Here is a 17,911-nt window from a genome sequence, read left to right as displayed (position 1 = left end):
GATCTGTAATTTGGCCTTTTTCTATGCTGGTTACTACAACCATTTTCTTAGCTCTTATCTCTGCTGTAGTGGATTTTGTCCTCCTGCAGTTCCTGCTCTCTGTATGGCATTGTTTCAGGCAGGCTGAGGAACGTACCTGTACTCACTGGCAGTGTAACATGGCATGGCACACAGCTAGCATCAGGTGACATAGGAAGTGTATTTTGCTGATAAGCTTACTTTACTGTTATGCTAATCACTTTATTTGAGCTTTCATTTCATGGGATTTGACTTCATAAACTGGATTGCAATAGAAGTGATTAATTATCTTGTTTTTGAACCAATATCAATGCATCACTAGGGCATACATAGATTAATGGAGAGGAAAAAATAAGACAAGTCTGAGGTCAGAGATGTAACACTGACGTTTGTGTCTTTGATATAGCTGTAGTTTTATCGGAAGAAATAGTATGTATGTTTAATAGTTTCCTTATAAAGCCTTAAGTTATGGTTGTTTTTCTTTTTTAAGTTTCTATTGAAGATTTTCAGTGGCTTTTTCAGTAGCTTCATTTTTTTTCTGTTTTTCTGAGCGTAGCTTCTCAAGACTATAAAAGGAAATCACATGTGTAGTAATTCTTTCTGAAGAAAACCACTTCTAAATTCTGTAGTGCTTCTGGAATGTTCTCTGCTCAAATTTTCAGGGGTTATTATGAGATCTTAAAAATGTGTCTAGTCTCTCCACTGGTATGCACGTTTTTTGTCATATTTAAAAATTGAGCTGTATTGGGGTAATTTATCATAAAATCACATGTTCCTCTGGCCAAAAACGCCTTTAAATTTGCTCTTGACCACACTGGATTGTGATGTCAAAATTTTCAAGTAATTAAGTTTTTGACTGTTATCCAAAATCCCGCATCATGAGGAAAGGAGATAATGTAGTGAAGTATGTTAATCAGTTTTTAAGCAACTCTTAGCTATTATCATCTGCAAAAATGAAAATTAATTTCTAGATAATCTTCCAAATCTGATGTGAGCATTCCTGATTACTTAAGGTTTGTATGCAGATGCGTGCTGCTGATGTTTGAGGTTTCCCAAACCAGGAGGAAAAGTGCCCAGACTTGTTGGTGTTTGTTGTTGCTACTTGTGAGCCTGTGGGCAGCAGCAGGACACAGAAGAATCGAGGCAATTTCATTCCATTGCTGCCTGAAGAAGTTCACATGCACATGCTCTGGAGCTGCTGAATGGATAAGATCCAGAAATAGGCTGTGCAGAGGGTTGAGGTGCAGGCAGTCATTTCTGTTTATCACTCCTGTTTGCTTCAGAAAGAAGTGATTTTTTTTTTTAATTTTTTTTATTTTTATTTGGCCTGGGGCTTCAGATTTATTAGATGCTTATTATTATATCAGTATATGTTACTGAATGTAGCCTGCATCAGAATTCAGTAGACAACTTCTTTTTCTTGTGTAAGGGTAGAGAATTGACTTGTGCAGTCATTGCCTCTAGGCAGATGCTACTCAGCCTTTCAATAGCTAGCTGTTTGTGGGTTTAGATCCCAGATACTTGCTGGCTTATCTCCAAAATTTCCAAGTTTTCTATGTGAGTGCTTGGTGGGGTGTGATTTTTCATGTCTCTTTTAATTAATATGCAAGGATGGTATTTTCCCTAGTACTTTATACTTTCCTTAGTCAGCACTGATGCATTGTTCTCAGTCTCTCCTATACGTGAACATGTTCTGTTTCATAAAGGAAAACAGTTATTTGGGTAATGTACCTTGTATTTTTTCCAATGCTGTATGAGGAGTGTTGAAGTAGTTAGTTCCACCAATGTAAAATGATAATGGGTGAATTTCTGAGGCCATTGCCTGAGCTCACATCCATAATGCTGTACGTAGGAATTTGTCCAACACAGTGAGACCACAGCTGATTTTGGGTAAGTTCCTTAACATTTTGTGTGAAGAGCCTGAAAATATTCCATTCCTTAGCCTACTTATACAAATTATATGGGTCATGTTTTTGTGCTGTTGGTGTCTTTGTTTACATATTTTCTAACTAGTAGCATTTGCTTTCAAAGGAGAGTGAGCATCAGTAGCTTGCTAAGTGACTGTGATTTAGCTGTGTGCTTTCTCCTTTCTTACAAACCTGGGTCTAAGAGGATATATCTGACTTTCCTGGTAGAAAATTGTCTAAAGAGTTGTTTGTATCTGCTAATAAATAAGGATCTGTGATACATGAATCAAAATAACTTTGGTTTTGCACTCCAAACTGTTGGAGCTCCATATCTAAGACTGTCCTGCCTGTGAGTGCTGCTATGACGTGCTGCATATTGAACTGGGAAGCATCAGTTCAGGAATGAATTAGGACAGCAAAGCACCAAAGTAAACGGCCAAGAGATGTGAAGCTGTGCTGTGTGATTTGATTGCCAAAGTATTAACAGTTCTTCTGTCCCAGTGGATGCGTGTGACTCTCGAGTCAGGTTTGAAATTTATTACTCACATATACAAATAGAACATTTCAATTGCTGTTGGGGAGCTATTGTCCCTCTAAGTATTTCTGAATGCAGACTTCCTCAGAGCACTAATGGGTGGAAAACCAATCCAGAAAAGAAGCATGAACTTCACATATGCTTTGCACGGAAAAATTTTCATCTCTGCCACTGATTTAAGCAAGATGATTTTAGCACGCTGAGCTCAAAAAATTAACTGTTCTCATTTTAGTGTAAATGTCACCCTGAGGTACGTAGGTAACACACCTGAAGAATTTCAGTTTTCTGAGGAAAAACTGTTGTGTATGTATATACAGATATAAATACACAGCTATTCTGCAGATATCTGCCCTTTTTTCCATGTCACGTATTAAAAAAAAGTTGGGATTGAGTTGTTGTAGTCAATGCTAATTAATGACACTGAAGTGTTGTTCAGTGTGATGGTTGAAAAAAAAAAAAAGAACTATTTTTGTATAACAATGTTTGTGTGGTATTGTGACACTGATGTCAGTGGATCTGTGCAGATATGTTTGAAGATACATGTAAATCCATGTATAGCAATTCAAACTTTTAGAAGACACCATACATCAAATCTGTTGAGGGATATCTGTATTTAATATGCAGAAAAATGTTCGTTCTTAAACAGGTTTTAGTTCTCCAATGTTATTTGTAGGAAATACATTTTGTGTGATGGTGTACTTGCATCACATAGTGATGTTTGAAAAACATGTACTTTCAGCTGGCTGTTACTACAGCTCTTCTGGTCAGATGAAGCTCAGGTATTGTCAGATGAACTTTTTGGCTTCATAGCAAAAGTAGTTAAAGAATGTAGCAGATCACAGCATCAAGCATGCTGTCCTTTAGCATATTTTGTAGCAAATAGCTGAACAGAAATTCAGTTGGACTGATGTCTCATAGGTGTCTTTTGGCCCAAGCTTCTACCAGAGTTTGGAATTGGAGGGTGTAAGAATTTACATAAGCCTATGAAGTTACCAGTTTTTAAATCATGGAGTTATTTGAAATGTGTGTGGATGTTGGTTCCTAATGTAGTTTAGCTCTTGCCAGCCCTCATTTGCAGTGCTGCTGCTTTATTTTTTTTACAGTCTCAATTAGAACAATGACTTTTTCCCAACACGTTCTTAAATAACACAACCAGCCTGCCTTGATAATCATATTAATAATACAAAATATTTTTGCTTCTGAGAATATTGTAGTTAGTGACATCCTAAGCAAATTCAAAAGCCCTTTTCCCAGCCGGCATTGTTTGTGCAATATAAACCACTAATCCACGAGGGCAATTTATTTGAATACGTTTTACAGTCTTGCTAGAACACTTCCTAATCTTAGTTGGGCCTCCTGTGTAATGGAGTGAGAAGCAGTGTTTGTGCTTTCATACCCGCATGTGAAAAAGTGTTTATCTTATTGTGTAATAGACCCAGTGCTCATAGCATACAGCATTCTTGCAATAAATACCATCTGTGGTTGTGAAATGCCTCTACTTCTGCATTTGAGCTAGCCACAAAAGTCTTTCATTACTCTGTGTATTTCTTTTCCTTCCATTGTCTGCCGCTACCAGAATTTCTTCAAGGAGTCGGGAGAAGCAGGAGGAGGTTACAGTGAGGGCATGGGAGTGTGAGTGAAGAAGACCAGTTTGGAATTAATTCTGCACACAGCCCCACTGCGCATGGAAAATAGAAATCATCTGTTCCAAAAATGGGAGGGTTACAAGTCAAGAGACTGTTAATAAAGGCTGTTTCAGGGAGTTATTTTCTAAATATTTTCTGAAATTTTGATGTTTTTTCATGCTTCTTGTTAAATTGCAGAAGTGTTGTGAGGCTTGTTTGGCCTGTATCAGGGTGTGAGTCATAAAGTTGGCTTTGTCTGGCTTGTGAACTGTGGGGGGGAGTTAAGGCAGAGCTATATTTAGGAGTATCAACCGAAGTCAAACTGCGGAGCGCTGCTTAGCAAGTGCTACAGGGGTAGTTGAGACTCAAGGTTTAGATTGTGCAATCACTGTTTATCATTCAGTAAATAACTGGAAAAAAGTATATTTGCTACAGATATTCCTCTGCAGAGGTTGCAAGCTGAGCTGTGTGATTTTCAGTGCTGTTTTTACTTGCCTAGTAGTGTCTTAAAAACTGCAGGAAATGAGAACAGTAAGCATAGAGGAGACTTCTTGTGCACCTTATGGGTCTCAGAAATGGCATTTCTAAGAATTTGCTTTTAGAAAAAATGTTCTATTCCACTTAGAGTAGCCAAGAGTAATGTTTAAGAGATTAAAGCTTTTGAGTTTTTGTCTTAAGATACAGAACAGCTGTGTCTTGACAGTATTTTGAAATTTTGGTATTGGCATAAAACTAAATTTAAGTACTTTTCTGCACCGTTAAAACTGACTAAAAGAAATTTGGTTCTTTTCTAACTCTTCTTGTTCCCTAATCTATTATTTCCTTCAGTGAGGCGTGCTATGTACTTGGGCAAAAATCAGTCTGCTCATTTGAAAAATCAATGGTTCAATTTTTCTAAGACAGCACTCCTGTCATAACTGGCGTGGGCTCTAGCAGGGCTTCGTTTTTGGCAGCCATTCTTAAGGCATATATACTTGGTAGGTAATTCATTTAATTAAATAGTGAATGTTTTGTATTGCCATCTCTCTGGGTTTGTCTACATAAAGACTGTAAGATTTCATTAGAAAAAATAGTAAAGAAGATAAGGGCCCCAGCTGAGACATGAGAGAGCTTTTCCTTAAGGAGCTGAGGCACACGTCTTCAGTGTAGGTTGGCCAGAACCAGGGCAGTGTACTTCTGGAGGAAAAAAGAAAACCCGCACTCAGAATGTGTAATTAGGTGTATGATTAAGTTAGTGCACTGAGAATAAGTCAGTTTATTTGTTCCTATTATTTTGGGCTTTGCTGGCTGAATTATCATCATTGCAAACTTTGATAGAAGTCTAATTTCAGTGACTAATTGTACTTCTGAAATATGTTATTAAGGAATAAGTATTTGTCTAAATCCTGGTTGCTTTGGTAGTGTTGTAAGATAAAAAATGTACAAATACTGTTTTATGCAATGTTTAAGTTTTTGGTTAACCATTGTGTGACTGTGAACCCATTAATCTGAATGGAAACGTAAACCTACTGGTTCTTCTTGTTACATCAGTTACTGTCTTCAAAATATCAGCAATGGCAGTCAAACTGGTTCCCTGTTCTCTAGTCTGCTGGAGCTGTTGAGGACAAGGAAGTTGAGAGCACATCTGATGAGTTCCAGCGACAGTCTACATGATTCATTGATGCAAAGTGCTCTATCTTGAGAAGCATATAAAACAGGATCTAAAATGTATAAAATCCTGGTGGTTTTGGCTGTTAGGGCTTTTCTACAAAAGGATAGTTGTTTTGTGGTATGTTCGAGAAGCAAGCTCTCTGAGCAGTGACCTTAACAAAGCCTGGATTTTCCTGAGAACTGCTGTCCTTAAGATGCTCAGCTTCCTTCTAAGCTGCTCCCATGCTTCAGTTGTGTATATCCCAGTGGGCCAGCCAGGATGTGCTTGCTGCTCGCCAGCAGCTGCTTCCAAGCAGGGTATGTAATCATTGTGCTTTGCCTGCCCTTTTTTTTGTTTGTGTGAGTTTACCGATTTTGGTCTCCCTTCAGTAGTCAGCCGTTGGTTCTTACATAACTTGTGGAATCTTAATTCTATCTGAACCCTCTCCTCTAAGTCATGGTTAAACTTAGTGCAAGTTGACAGCATGTTTAAAAGTCGTAGAAGGGAGAATATGTGATTACAGGAGTTGCATTTTCTTTGGAAGAGAGACTAAAAACATGTTAAACGGATTCTTCTGTATGCACATCCCATCACAATGCATGACATACTGCGTTGGAAACAGTGTTTCTCAACTGAAGAAAGTCGCTTATGTAATCAACAAGTTTTCAGTGGAAACGAAAGCCATACACCAGAACTCTTAAGCATTTAAAGCTGATACCTAGTAGTGGCAAATAGCCTCATTTCTTTTGTTCATGAAAGTATCTGAAGTTCTGTGCTTTACTCTGCCTTGAGGGGGTGACAGTGAAACATGGAAAGAAAGTTACCCGTCTCTGGACCACAGTGTCTTTAAGTTGCACTGGGAAGGTTCAGGTTGGATATTAGGAAACATTTCTTCTCCAGAAGAGTGGTGAGGCATTGGCACAGGCTGCTCAGGGAGGTGGTGCAGTCACTGTCCCTGGAGGTGGTCAGGAAGAGGCTGGAGGTGGCACTGAGGAATTTGGTTAGTGGGCATGGTCCAGTGAGTTGATGGCTGGACTAGATGATCTTAGTGGTCTTTTCCAATCTTAATGATGCTATGATTCTTTGATAAGTAGTTGGCTCCACATACTACATTAATGGGCAGAAAAAATAAGGCTCTATTCTGCTCATGCCTTTAACAGTTGAGGAGAACACTGGATTTTGTCACTGCATGTAGACTGATGAGTTGTAAGTAAAATTAAGCCTCAGTGGTGAACCTTTTGTAAGCAGCACTAACAGTCAAGATTAGTTCTATTTAATTTCTCTATTTTGAAATAGAGGGGCATTTTAAAACTCCATTCAATTATGTGGTCTTCTGCACTGTCATTAAGAATTCTCATATCTTAGAAATGATCTCTTCTGTATATTTTTTTCCATTTTCTCTCAGCTTAAAATTAATAAAAGCAAATATGTTAGGAAGTCAAAGTTACATGGACTACGAATTTCAATAGTAATATGGTAACTGAAGTAATGAGGTATTGGAGGGGAGAATGGCAGTGTTAACTATTAATTTGTGTATTTTTAATTAACTTTCTGAAATCCCACCTTTACTGTTCACTACAAATTTTGTCACTACTCCAGCTACATTATGAGATGGTGTTTCAAGTGCATCTTTTTTCAGTGTGAATGAGTATTTATGTCCCAGTCATGGGCTGTTTTGCAGAAATAACTTAAATAACTTTTTTTTTTTTTTTTTTTTTTTTTTTTTTTTCATCTAAATGCATTTCAGTTTATTTCTGAATTTGTTTTGCTATTAAACTGAAATTAGTTACAAATAACTTAATATCATTAACTTAGAAGTTGCTAATATAACAAGTGTATCAAAGGAACTCCCTGTTCATCACATGCCATTTATTTCTACACTTACTGTGTCAAATAGTTGTTATCCAAGGCTCTGGGAAGGTACTTTCCTTTGTTAAAATTTTATTCTAATGAAATATTCCCCAGAATTTTTTCATGTAAGTAGTGATCAGATATTTAAAGGTTTCTTTTAGCTTCAAGACGAATTTTATATTATCCTTTATCATCTTGGAAATTATTGTAATTAAAATAAACATCAGCTTCTGTATAATGAAGATTGAAATTATCTATCTTTCATGGTACTTTGGAACGCTTCAAGCCATATTTCCCAAGGCAACGAAATAAACAGGAATCATTTATAGTCAAATGTAGTGGGATGTGTGGGGGGATTGCCTGTAATGGAGAAAATAAGGCATTGGGTTAGATCTAGGAAAACTTAATTTTAATTAGTTACCTGCATGTCTTACAAGTTAACAGGATAAATGGTCAGTGATTGGGTAGAACATTTCCCATAGGATATTAAACACATTTGGTAATTAGTTCGCTGCTTCTAGTTGTGATGTCATATCTTTGCATTTACTGAATATACTGAATGGTAAAGATAACAGATTATTTTTTTAATGGTTGAGGTGTGAGTCGAATATGTTGGGGTCCTGCAACTAAACAAATTCTAAAATCCAGCATGAAACGAAGTAAAATTAATAAGCTTTTAAAGTTACCGTTATCTTTTCTAATTGGTATTAGTTGTAGTAGTTTTTGAATTCCCCACTTACCTTGTCTGTGTAGTGCAGAAGTTGCACCAATATGTTCATGTTGCCTTTTCTAGACAGACACGTCAAAACCTCCAAGACAGCTAAGATTACAATGAATTCTTTGCAAGATCAGTGCCTGAAGGCCTCATTAATTTTGACACCATTTATAATTGATTTTGGGAGGTAACATCTGGTAACATCTTACATCTTAGAATCTACAGTGTAAGAAAACAATATACACATGAAGTCCTCTGGTTTTCAGGATGCGCTGTTACAACTGTATAAAAAATGAAAGGGCATTTTCTTAAGGGTCAGTTTGGTTTTAGACTACGCTGTAACTCATCTGATTTTAGAATAAATCAGAATGAATCAGATGTTTACTATATAAAATATTTTGATTTGTTTTTTTATTTCCAGAATATAACCAATGTAAACTATGTCTTTGCTGGGGACTTCTGCAGCATAGACTTTTCTTGTCCTTCTGGTACTTTGTATCTTTTAGTGTATGTTCCTTTTGCAAACTTAATTAGAAATTAATATCAAGCCTAACAAAAAAAAAAAAAAAAAAAACAAATACTTCAACTTTTTCTTTATTTTTCTTGATCTTTTTTCCATGGGTAAAATATATTACAAAATTTTAATTATGTACTAGCTGGTGTTATGAAGAGTAATTAGCCCCATCTTTTTCTGTTTTCTGCTAGGCAGATATCGGCATTATAGCTAGAGTTTTGGAGGGTTTAGGTATAGCAGTTACAAATTAAAGATTCTTTTTTTTATTTTGTTTTATTTGAAATATTTCTCCCACTACACCAGTGGAAATCATCAGGATGTGTGTGTGTTTATCTGCATGACAAAAGTAGGAAAGGTTTCTAGAAATATTGGGAGTGACACTAGTAACCAATTTCTCATCTCTGCAGACTGTGTATGTGCTTCAGAGAGTTTAATTAATGCTCTGTTTTCTGGAAGCTTTTCTTTTTCCTTAGAGGATGGCTGGGCAAAATGTTTTCCTTTACATAGATGTTTCATATGAGTTGAGCTGCTCTGTTTTCCAGTACAATATGCAATTTGAGTTTATTTACTAAAACACATTTATTACTGCTAACTAAAACCACATCAAAACAATACTTTAAAAAGATTATCAAAGTAAATATGAATATCAAAGTAAATATGTTGAAACAACCTTTTTTAAATTCCATTTGTTTGGGATGACATCTGTGTTGAACTGCACCTAAACTTCTGGTAGTCATTAAAAATAAATTAAGTAAATTCAGACGAGTTGCTGTCAAGTCAAATTAAAATCATCTATTCGAAGTAATTATGAATGTAAAACTTGGTTGAAGACTTCTTGTATGGTGCTAAATGCTTTCCACATGCAGTAATGGAAGTATTAATTTGATGTACAGGGTAACTGAAGTTAGTTCCAATGCCTATGTTGTCACTCTGTACAACAGTCTGTCCACATATTTATTGTTGTTTGGTATTTCTGCTTGTAACATTAAGTTGAGCTACTATATGTAAAGGAATTAGAATGCATGGGCTTGGGCCAAACATCTGTTCTCCTGAGTAGAACAACTGACACTTTTATGAAGTCACACTGTTCAGTGCCTATATCAAAAGCGCTTTATGATTGAAAGATTAAAGTAACTTAAATGGGAGTAAAGATTTTCTTGCTTCATTTTTATTTCTGTTGAAGCCACAAGCCAGCAAATAAGTGCATTGCTTTCATAGTAACCAAAGAGAAATGTAGCAGAGTTACAGATGTAAGCATGGATTTTCTAAGTTTCCATACTTCTATGGTTATGTTGAGCCATAAATATTTAAAAAAATAACATCGTTCCCTTTAGTTCTGAGTTCCAAAAGTTAGTATGACTTGCCAAAGCAAGTAATCCTGAAGCATAACAAAACTATCATTATCTGAAATACTTTGATCTTCTCTATTTATTTGTTTCATTGAGCAACTTAAGGAAATGAATATTTAATGCTGGCTATACCTATTTGTAAAAGCAGAAATCAGGTTCATAAAGTGAACTGAGTTTTGTTTCATTCTGTTTATTTTAAGGTAAATTTGTACTTCAGCAATGAAATTCCCAACTCTAAATGAAGACTGGGTGTAGGTGGGCCTCTTCTACATCCATCTCATCATTTGTAATATTTTACTGTTTAATATAAAGGGTTGTGTGTGATTCTTTTTTTATTATTTGTTCTATAGTTTCCTTTAAAATGTTTTTATTTTAGCCTGAGGAAAGTGTAGGAAATATCCTAATTACAGTTGTCAGCTCAATCAGCAGTTTGGAACTGTTGTATGTTATCATGCAGTCTAAATGTATCATCAACTATATAGTATATTTTCTAAAGGATTTCAGCACAAGATAAATGATAGTTGTTTACTAATTATATATGTTTGCAATCCTCTTTGAAGCTGTAATCTTGCAATGGGAAATCTTAGTGGATTGTGTTTTAGGTCACACTATTGCTTTCCTTGTGTTGTCTTATAAAAGCAGATGCAAAGATTTGTTCCATAAACTTTTTTTCTAGAAGAACTCAATGGTTTGCCATGCTATCTTTTGTTGCTGCTCAGTGATACTATAGTGAAGCATTGAGGTGATTCTTCCATCAGAAGTTGCTTATTGCATCTAATGTTCTATCATGTAACTGTGTCCATTGGGGAATTAATTTCTTTATAATGTGGGTTTACTTTCATCTGATCAGAAAGCTAACACTCAATTTACCCCCAAATTGTGATCCTACTGGAAAAGTTCTACAATGAAATTTCAACTTAACTCCCTTGTGTTGAGGAACTGAATTGAGGTGTCTGGTTGGCAATCTCTAGCAGTTAGGTAGAATTTTTAGGTAGGTTTCTTTGAAACTTAAGAAGAAACTAGGATGAAGGCTTCTAACATCAGTTGGATAGTAGTGACCATTAGAAATTCTTAAGAAAAACAGGGAAAGAGGAAATGAAATTAAAAAAAAAACATGTTGAATTAGCTTTTTTGTAAAATGATTATGAAGTACTGAGAGCAGATAAAGTCATGCAGATATTGTACAATATTCTATTTTACAAGCAATTTCACTTGCTTCAGAAGCAAATATGAGCGATTGAGGGATAAGTACACAGATGAGATGAGGAGGCTCACGAGCAATCTGTGCTAACATGTGGTCTGTATTACGGCAAAGTTGATGAAAACTCGACTAGAATGTGGTCTGTGTCTTGATTTACATTCCCTGCTCTTCCTGAAACAGTTTCCAATATAGAAAGGTCAAGTTCTGCCCTCAGATGTTTCTGTGCAGTGCCCATGAGACTCAATGGAAACATGCTTTAAAATCTCATGCAATAAATGTATAATACGAAGCATTCTTAAGCCATAGTAGCTACTTACTTGTCCAAAGTCCCCAGAGTTGCTGTCATTTAATCCTAGTAATCTGTAAAACATTTTGAGGTATCTTGAAAATAAAAAGACTTGCTATTATATTTGAGTCTACTCCTACAGACATCAGTTCCTACTTGCAAAAATCCACTTCTCTTTTTTTGTTAGACAATGGGCAGCAGCAAATTCTCTAGATAGCTCTGAGTGAGAATGATGATTGCTATGGAGTTATTGCCATTAATTTCTTAATGAATTTTTTAATATTTGGCAACTGTATTTTACCCTTCTGTTTGTCTTTGTTGGCTTTTAGCCTGTTTATCTTGAGGAAAAGCAGGAAATGTCTAAGAGCAAATTACATTTTTAAGGTGGATTTGTGAATTTTATTTCCTACTGTGTGTTTTTAAAATATCTTTAACGAAAAAAAAAATTCTTTTAAAAGATCTCTCAGCAGGATGAAAAGGGTATTTATGTTACAGTCCAAAGAAAATTGTAAAGGTCTTAGTATTTGTAAACTCCCTTTGGGGGAAAAAAAAGAAGCACACACTGATTTTAAGATTTTATATTGTGTAGATGTCCAAAGCTTACATCACGCCTCCTTTTACACAAACGATGAATGGGCCCGCATGGCCTTTCTTCACTAATGCATAGTGCAGTGCCAGGAGTGCTTAAACCAGGAGGCTTTACATATTGTAAAGTTCTAATCTTTTCAAACAAACTGTGTTGATAAGAAACTGTATTTCGGTGGAGACAGAGCCTTACTGGGAAGATTAACATGAACTCTTGGCATTTCTTAGTTCCTTACACTGTCAAAGCTTGACATGTCTCCATTCCTGTGCAGCCAAGGATTCTTAAGTGGTGATATCATCAGTGGGAGAAGATAGAGATCCACTGAACTGATGTGTTGAGGCCAGTAACAATGTGGCAGAAGTCAACATTTAAACAGCTTTCATTCTTCTTTGTTTGATTTTGACACTGCAAAGTGAATTGTTTCCTTATCTGATTGAAAAAGTTGTACGTGGTGTTTTCTGCTTCATTTTTTGTGTCTGGAAAGAACATCAAATGCTAAGTCTTTTGACATCAAAAGAAATTAATTACATCAATCTTTATCTGTTATGGATCCTAATAGCTGAACTCAATGGGTAAAGTGTGCTTTACCTTTCAAGGATGCCAAATTAGCATTGAAAATGTAGTGGTTACTAGCGAGGCACAGAAGCAAAAAATGCATGGAGTCTTGTCTTAAAATTTGATTTCAATCATAGAATCATAGACCAGGTTGCTCACAGCTCCATCCAGCCTGGCCTTGAGTGCTTCCACAGAGAGGGCATCCACAGCCTCACTGGGCAGCCTGTTGCAGTGTCTCACTACTCTCACAGGAAAATTTTTCTGGCTAATATCTAGTCTAAATCTGCCCTCTTCCAGTTTAAAACCATTTCCCCTTGTCCTGTTATGATATTATCTGATTTTACCATGTTGTTTTTATCTTCTAGTAAAAGGACAAAGAAATATACAGTACTAACCCGTTTAGTAGGTGAGGCTTGTTGCCGTCCATTGCAGAATCTGTAGAGGTACTTTGACTGTTCTGCAAAGTGAAGGCTGTTGCACAGTGTGTAATGAAATATATGATATTTCTGGTAAGGAGTTCATGTACAACAAGCTGTTGTGTCTTGAAGTTTACACACTCCTGAGAAGAGTCGGACTTCAGCATTTACTTTCGTACAGAATTTACATGATTTGTCACAAGGCAGAGTTAATAAAAAGGAGCAGTTTCCTGATCATGTTAATTCTCAGATTTAAAAGCTTCCCATGATAATTTAACTCCACCTTATCTTATTAAAATAAATAAAACCAATGTGCAACAAACTACCTAATGGCATCTTTATTTAGTTGTTTGTCAGAGCACAGTGGACTAGGTTGCTCTTTGAGATATAACTACTCAAAAATACTTGCAGTACTGTATTTCTGCTTTCATTCTTGTCTCACCTAAAACATGAGAGCAGTTGCTTTTGTCATCTTTCTTGCATAAGCAGATTTTTCTTCTCTATGGTTCCTTTCTTTTTGAAAATAAATGTACAAAGGAGAGCTGAACACATCAAAATCTTAAAAGTGGAGGCAAATATATAAGCATAATTTTGGAGTGGCTTTTTTAAATCCATTCAACCAGTTAACATTAATATCCTAAGCTAAATATGAAGTAGAATGTTTCAATGGGATCAGTGGTAAGATTGATGCAGCAGCATAATAGTAGGATGCTTTTATTGTCATGTGGTACGTTGGAATTAGTTATGTTACATTTTCTTGTAGTATTATTCAGAAATGTTAGCATTTGCTTTTAATTATCTAATGCAAGAATTGTCCAAGAAGTTTGTATCTTTGGGCGTGTTGTTTTTTTGTCTTTTTTATTTTTTATTTTTTTTTATTTTGCAAACATTCATTACCAATAGTTTTATTAAAATAAATGGATTACCAGGGCTGAATGCTGCTCTCTGCTAGGACATGCAATTAAGCAATCAAAATACTCAGGCTGTAAATCAGACAGATTTACATTGAAACAGATCTTTTTTTATTTTAGTGTATTACTGCTGCCAGACACAGGTATAAATTTTGTACTTTTGCCTTCAAATGCAAAACAAGAGCAAAGAGTTTTAGATTTTCTTCTTGGTAGTGAGAGTGCTGTGTCTGTCAAGAAAAGGCTGAGTCTGTCTGATGCAAGCTTTGATAACGTGATTGTTCTGGTTCACACTGCATTGTGAAAAGAAGCTGTTTGCCTCCCTTTTAAATCATTTTCTTTTTACCAGCTGCAGAAGATCAGAATAAAACTGACCATCCCTTTACTCAGTCCCTGGTGATGATGATGATCCAGCATTTGTTTTTCATTTAAACCACATGTTGAATAAGTGAAAAAAGGAAATACATGCTGGTCAGAGGTCAGGTGCAACACAGAGTTTATATGGATTTATTTTCACTGTAGCATCTGCTATCCTGCATTTAAAGCCGTTGAATGTTGTTCTGCTTCCAGTTATTTTTGAGGCAAGTTTTCTTAAATAGCGTCTTTTCAGATTTTGGCATACCCTGCTGGGCAGACACTTGGCCTTCAGAGCTGTAGAAGCAGTCCGATTCTGCAGATGATAACTCTGCACCAGACAGGCTCTTCAGAATTTAAACTCCTTCGTGATCTCATAGGGTGGAAGCTGACTCTCTTTGTTTCTGTTCTCAAATAAATAAGACTAAGCCAAAAAAGAACCTGGAACAGTATTAGGGTGATAATGGAGAGCTGAGGCTAAGAGCTTCTCTCCTTATCCCTGCTCTGGCATTAGGAGAGAGTGAGGAGGAGAGAGCACAGATCCGTCCCTGCATTTTCCAAATACAACTTTAAATTTTAATCAGATGCAGAATATGAACTAAAGGTTCCATTTTTTCATATTAAATTACACGTGTGTTGAGTTTGTACATCATTAGATGTACTGAAATGTTTGTTTTTTATGAAAGAATAGTGCAGGAAAAATTACTGCACACATTTTAACAAATAGTTAAATAGTTTATAAGAACAATGAGGAGTTTTTAATTCTGTTTAATTCTGGTTTTATGATTGGAATAACTTCAGCTTTTTTTTTTTTTTTTTTTTTTTTTTTAAGATTGTGTGTTTGGACTCTTTTCATATGACACTTTCTTTTCTGTTCTCTTTTTTCCTCTCCAATTTCTTTTAGGAATAGGAGGCCTGCAAGATTTTGTGCTGAAGTCTGCAACTTTGTCAACATCACCAGCTTGCCCGCCTTTTACACCTCTCAACTTTGAGGCTACACCAATTGTGCGGGTAGCTGTTGAACCAAAACATCCAAGTAAGTTTGAAAGGAGAATTCAGTGTGACAGCAACTCAGCTTCCCACTCTCACTGATTGAGCTACTGTATGTTCTATCCATTAAATTAAGTGATAGGTCCAATACAAATCAAATAAATCGAGGTGGATGTATTTCATTGTCCTAGTGAATTCTTCTAGCTGGTTTGCCCATGTCTCAGTAAGGGGTGAGTTACAGAAGATCTTGCTGCACATTTTGTGGTCACTTAGCTATATCACAAGTAGGATACTGAATGATGCTCACAATTCAGTATTCCTTTACTGTGAAGGTAAGTAAAGTGTGTGATCTTTGTGTCCTTCACTTCTGTTGCCATTCTGTGCTATATCATTAAGCCTTTGACACAGATTTACAGTATTTCTACTACTTTGGGTTTCTAATTGATTCCTACCCACTACCCAAACCAGAGTAGCATATCTCTGCCTATGTTTCAGTCCAGTTTTCATTTTTTGTTGTGATGTTAGTAGAAACAAAATAACTAGCTTCCAGTTCAGATCCAAAATTTTCTAACATTAAAGTTACATAGGCTTCTTCTTGTTCAGTTTTTACTTTTTTTCTGAAGTAGTAGGAGAGTCTAGCAGATGTTTGTCTCATGTTTGGTTAATAGTTAAATACAGTTAAATATTGTATGTCCTCATTTGATAAAGCAGTTTAGAAAATATTTAAATCTTTTTGCTCTAGTGAGTGTGATATTAAGTTAAAAATTGTTGAGGAGTATAATTCTAGAATTACTATGTAATTCTAGAGAGGCTTTTTTTCTCATTGAGGAAATAAAGCTGTATCATTCTTTAATCGCCAGCTATTTCCTTCAGTAACTCCTGAATCTATTTGAGCCAGATTTGTTAGAGATACAGAAGTCTCAAAAATTTTATCTACACCTGTGAAAGTTCCTAAAAGTCAGGTGCTGCTTGAAGTATCAGAAGACAAGCAAGATTAGGCCGTTGTAGGCTCAGCTTGGAAGTGATCAGTTTCCTGTTAAACTGCGTATAGTCTTGGGGTGATGCTCGCATGTTGTCTCATGGGTGCCTGTATGGTTACAGTAAACTCTTAAAGAAAAGCCATTCCTCCCTTTCAGAATGCTTAAGTGCAGAATAGAAAAAAAAAATTGCTATAGAAGCACCTTAGAACTTAAAAGTTATTCACAAACTTTCAGATAAACTATGCATTTGTGTTTAGACTCCCAACAAAATGAGTATTTCTGTTTCCTCAACTTAAATATGTTTGTCTTCAAGTATTCCTTCCTCGGTATTTCTTTGTTGATTATACCTTCTTTTGCCAGGTGATATGCCTCAGCTGGTGAGAGGAATGAAGCTTTTAAACCAAGCTGATCCATGCGTCCAAGTTTTGATCCAGGAGACAGGAGAGCATGTGCTAGTGACAGCAGGAGAAGTTCATCTGCAGCGTTGCTTGGATGACCTGAAGGAAAGGTTAGAAGGGTCAGGGAGATGGAATATTTTTGTTCAGTAACTGTTTCCTATTTCTTTGTCAGTTAGATACATCCGTCTTTGATTTATGTTATGGTGAAACAGCTTTTACCATTGGATCATAACTGTACCTTTTTGTAGTGTGTGCAGATGTGCAGCGGCAACTAGTTCACTGCCTTTATAAAGCCATATTCAAGGAAATTCTAAATGGCAGTAGCTTCAGGATTCCGGTGAAGAGTGTAATGATGTAAGTCACACAAAATAGAAATTGTGAGAGGAACCAGGTCTGGCAACAGAACTCCCCGAAATTAGGAAGTAATGTGACAGAAGGTTGCAAGACCTAAGTCCTGTTCCTTTGCTCTTGATTGTGCCACTTTTGGTTAGTATCAGACAATGCTTACTTCTTCTGGAAGTTGGAATGGATCACTTCCAAATTACTTAGAATACGATTTTAACAGTATCTTTATTGTGACTTAGTGCAATATATTTGTATTGTTTCTGAAAACAGATGTACTGCTGCAATTTGCACAGCATTTTTCCTCAGCTTGTGTAAAATCCTTATTATTGGCATTATTCCAACTTCTGGAAAAAAAAAATTACTGGAATAATTAAATGGTGACGACATAGGATGTTACTGAGCAGCTAGTAGCAGTCTATGTATTTACTTGTCTAACATTTTCTTTTGTAAACATGATTTTGACTTTTTTTTTTTCTGAATTGCCATTTCACTTGATTTTTAAAAGAATTATAAGGTGTCAAGAGTCATCATTTTGTGATGTCCCAAATGGACAAAGCACGTGAACACTGTGATTGTAGTGTCATAAGCAGAAACGAGAAACACCTGAAGGCACAGAGTGGCAGGACTCTCACTGCCAATTCACTTGACATATGGTTTCTGATGCCTTTTCTCACTTGGATACCAGCTCCCAAAAGGAAAAGTGGCAAGGTATATTTGCTAGCTTTTTGAGTTCTGATAGTGGTATTCT

General features: G+C 36.1%; 1 protein-coding gene across 4 annotated transcripts in view; it reads left to right on the top strand.

Moving 5' to 3' along the window:
- The window catches only part of EFL1 (elongation factor like GTPase 1), a 55,906-nt gene that overhangs the window by 22,314 nt on the left and 15,681 nt on the right, over positions 1-17,911 (top strand). For all 4 annotated transcript variants that reach the window (XM_042823905.1, XM_042823908.1, XM_042823906.1 and 1 more), the window contains 2 exons: positions 15,355-15,486; positions 16,781-16,928. In XM_042823905.1, coding sequence (XP_042679839.1) covers positions 15,355-15,486; positions 16,781-16,928 — 280 coding nt within the window. The remainder of the gene's footprint in view (positions 1-15,354; positions 15,487-16,780; positions 16,929-17,911) is intronic.

The sequence above is a fragment of the Centrocercus urophasianus genome, unplaced genomic scaffold (genome assembly GCF_019232065.1).
Source record: "Centrocercus urophasianus isolate 14NV4802_14NV808 unplaced genomic scaffold, USGS_Curo_1.0 seq_23, whole genome shotgun sequence".
NCBI lineage: Eukaryota > Metazoa > Chordata > Aves > Galliformes > Phasianidae > Centrocercus > Centrocercus urophasianus.
Note: the sequence above shows the minus strand (reverse complement) of the source record. Positions and strands in the feature narration are given on the sequence as shown.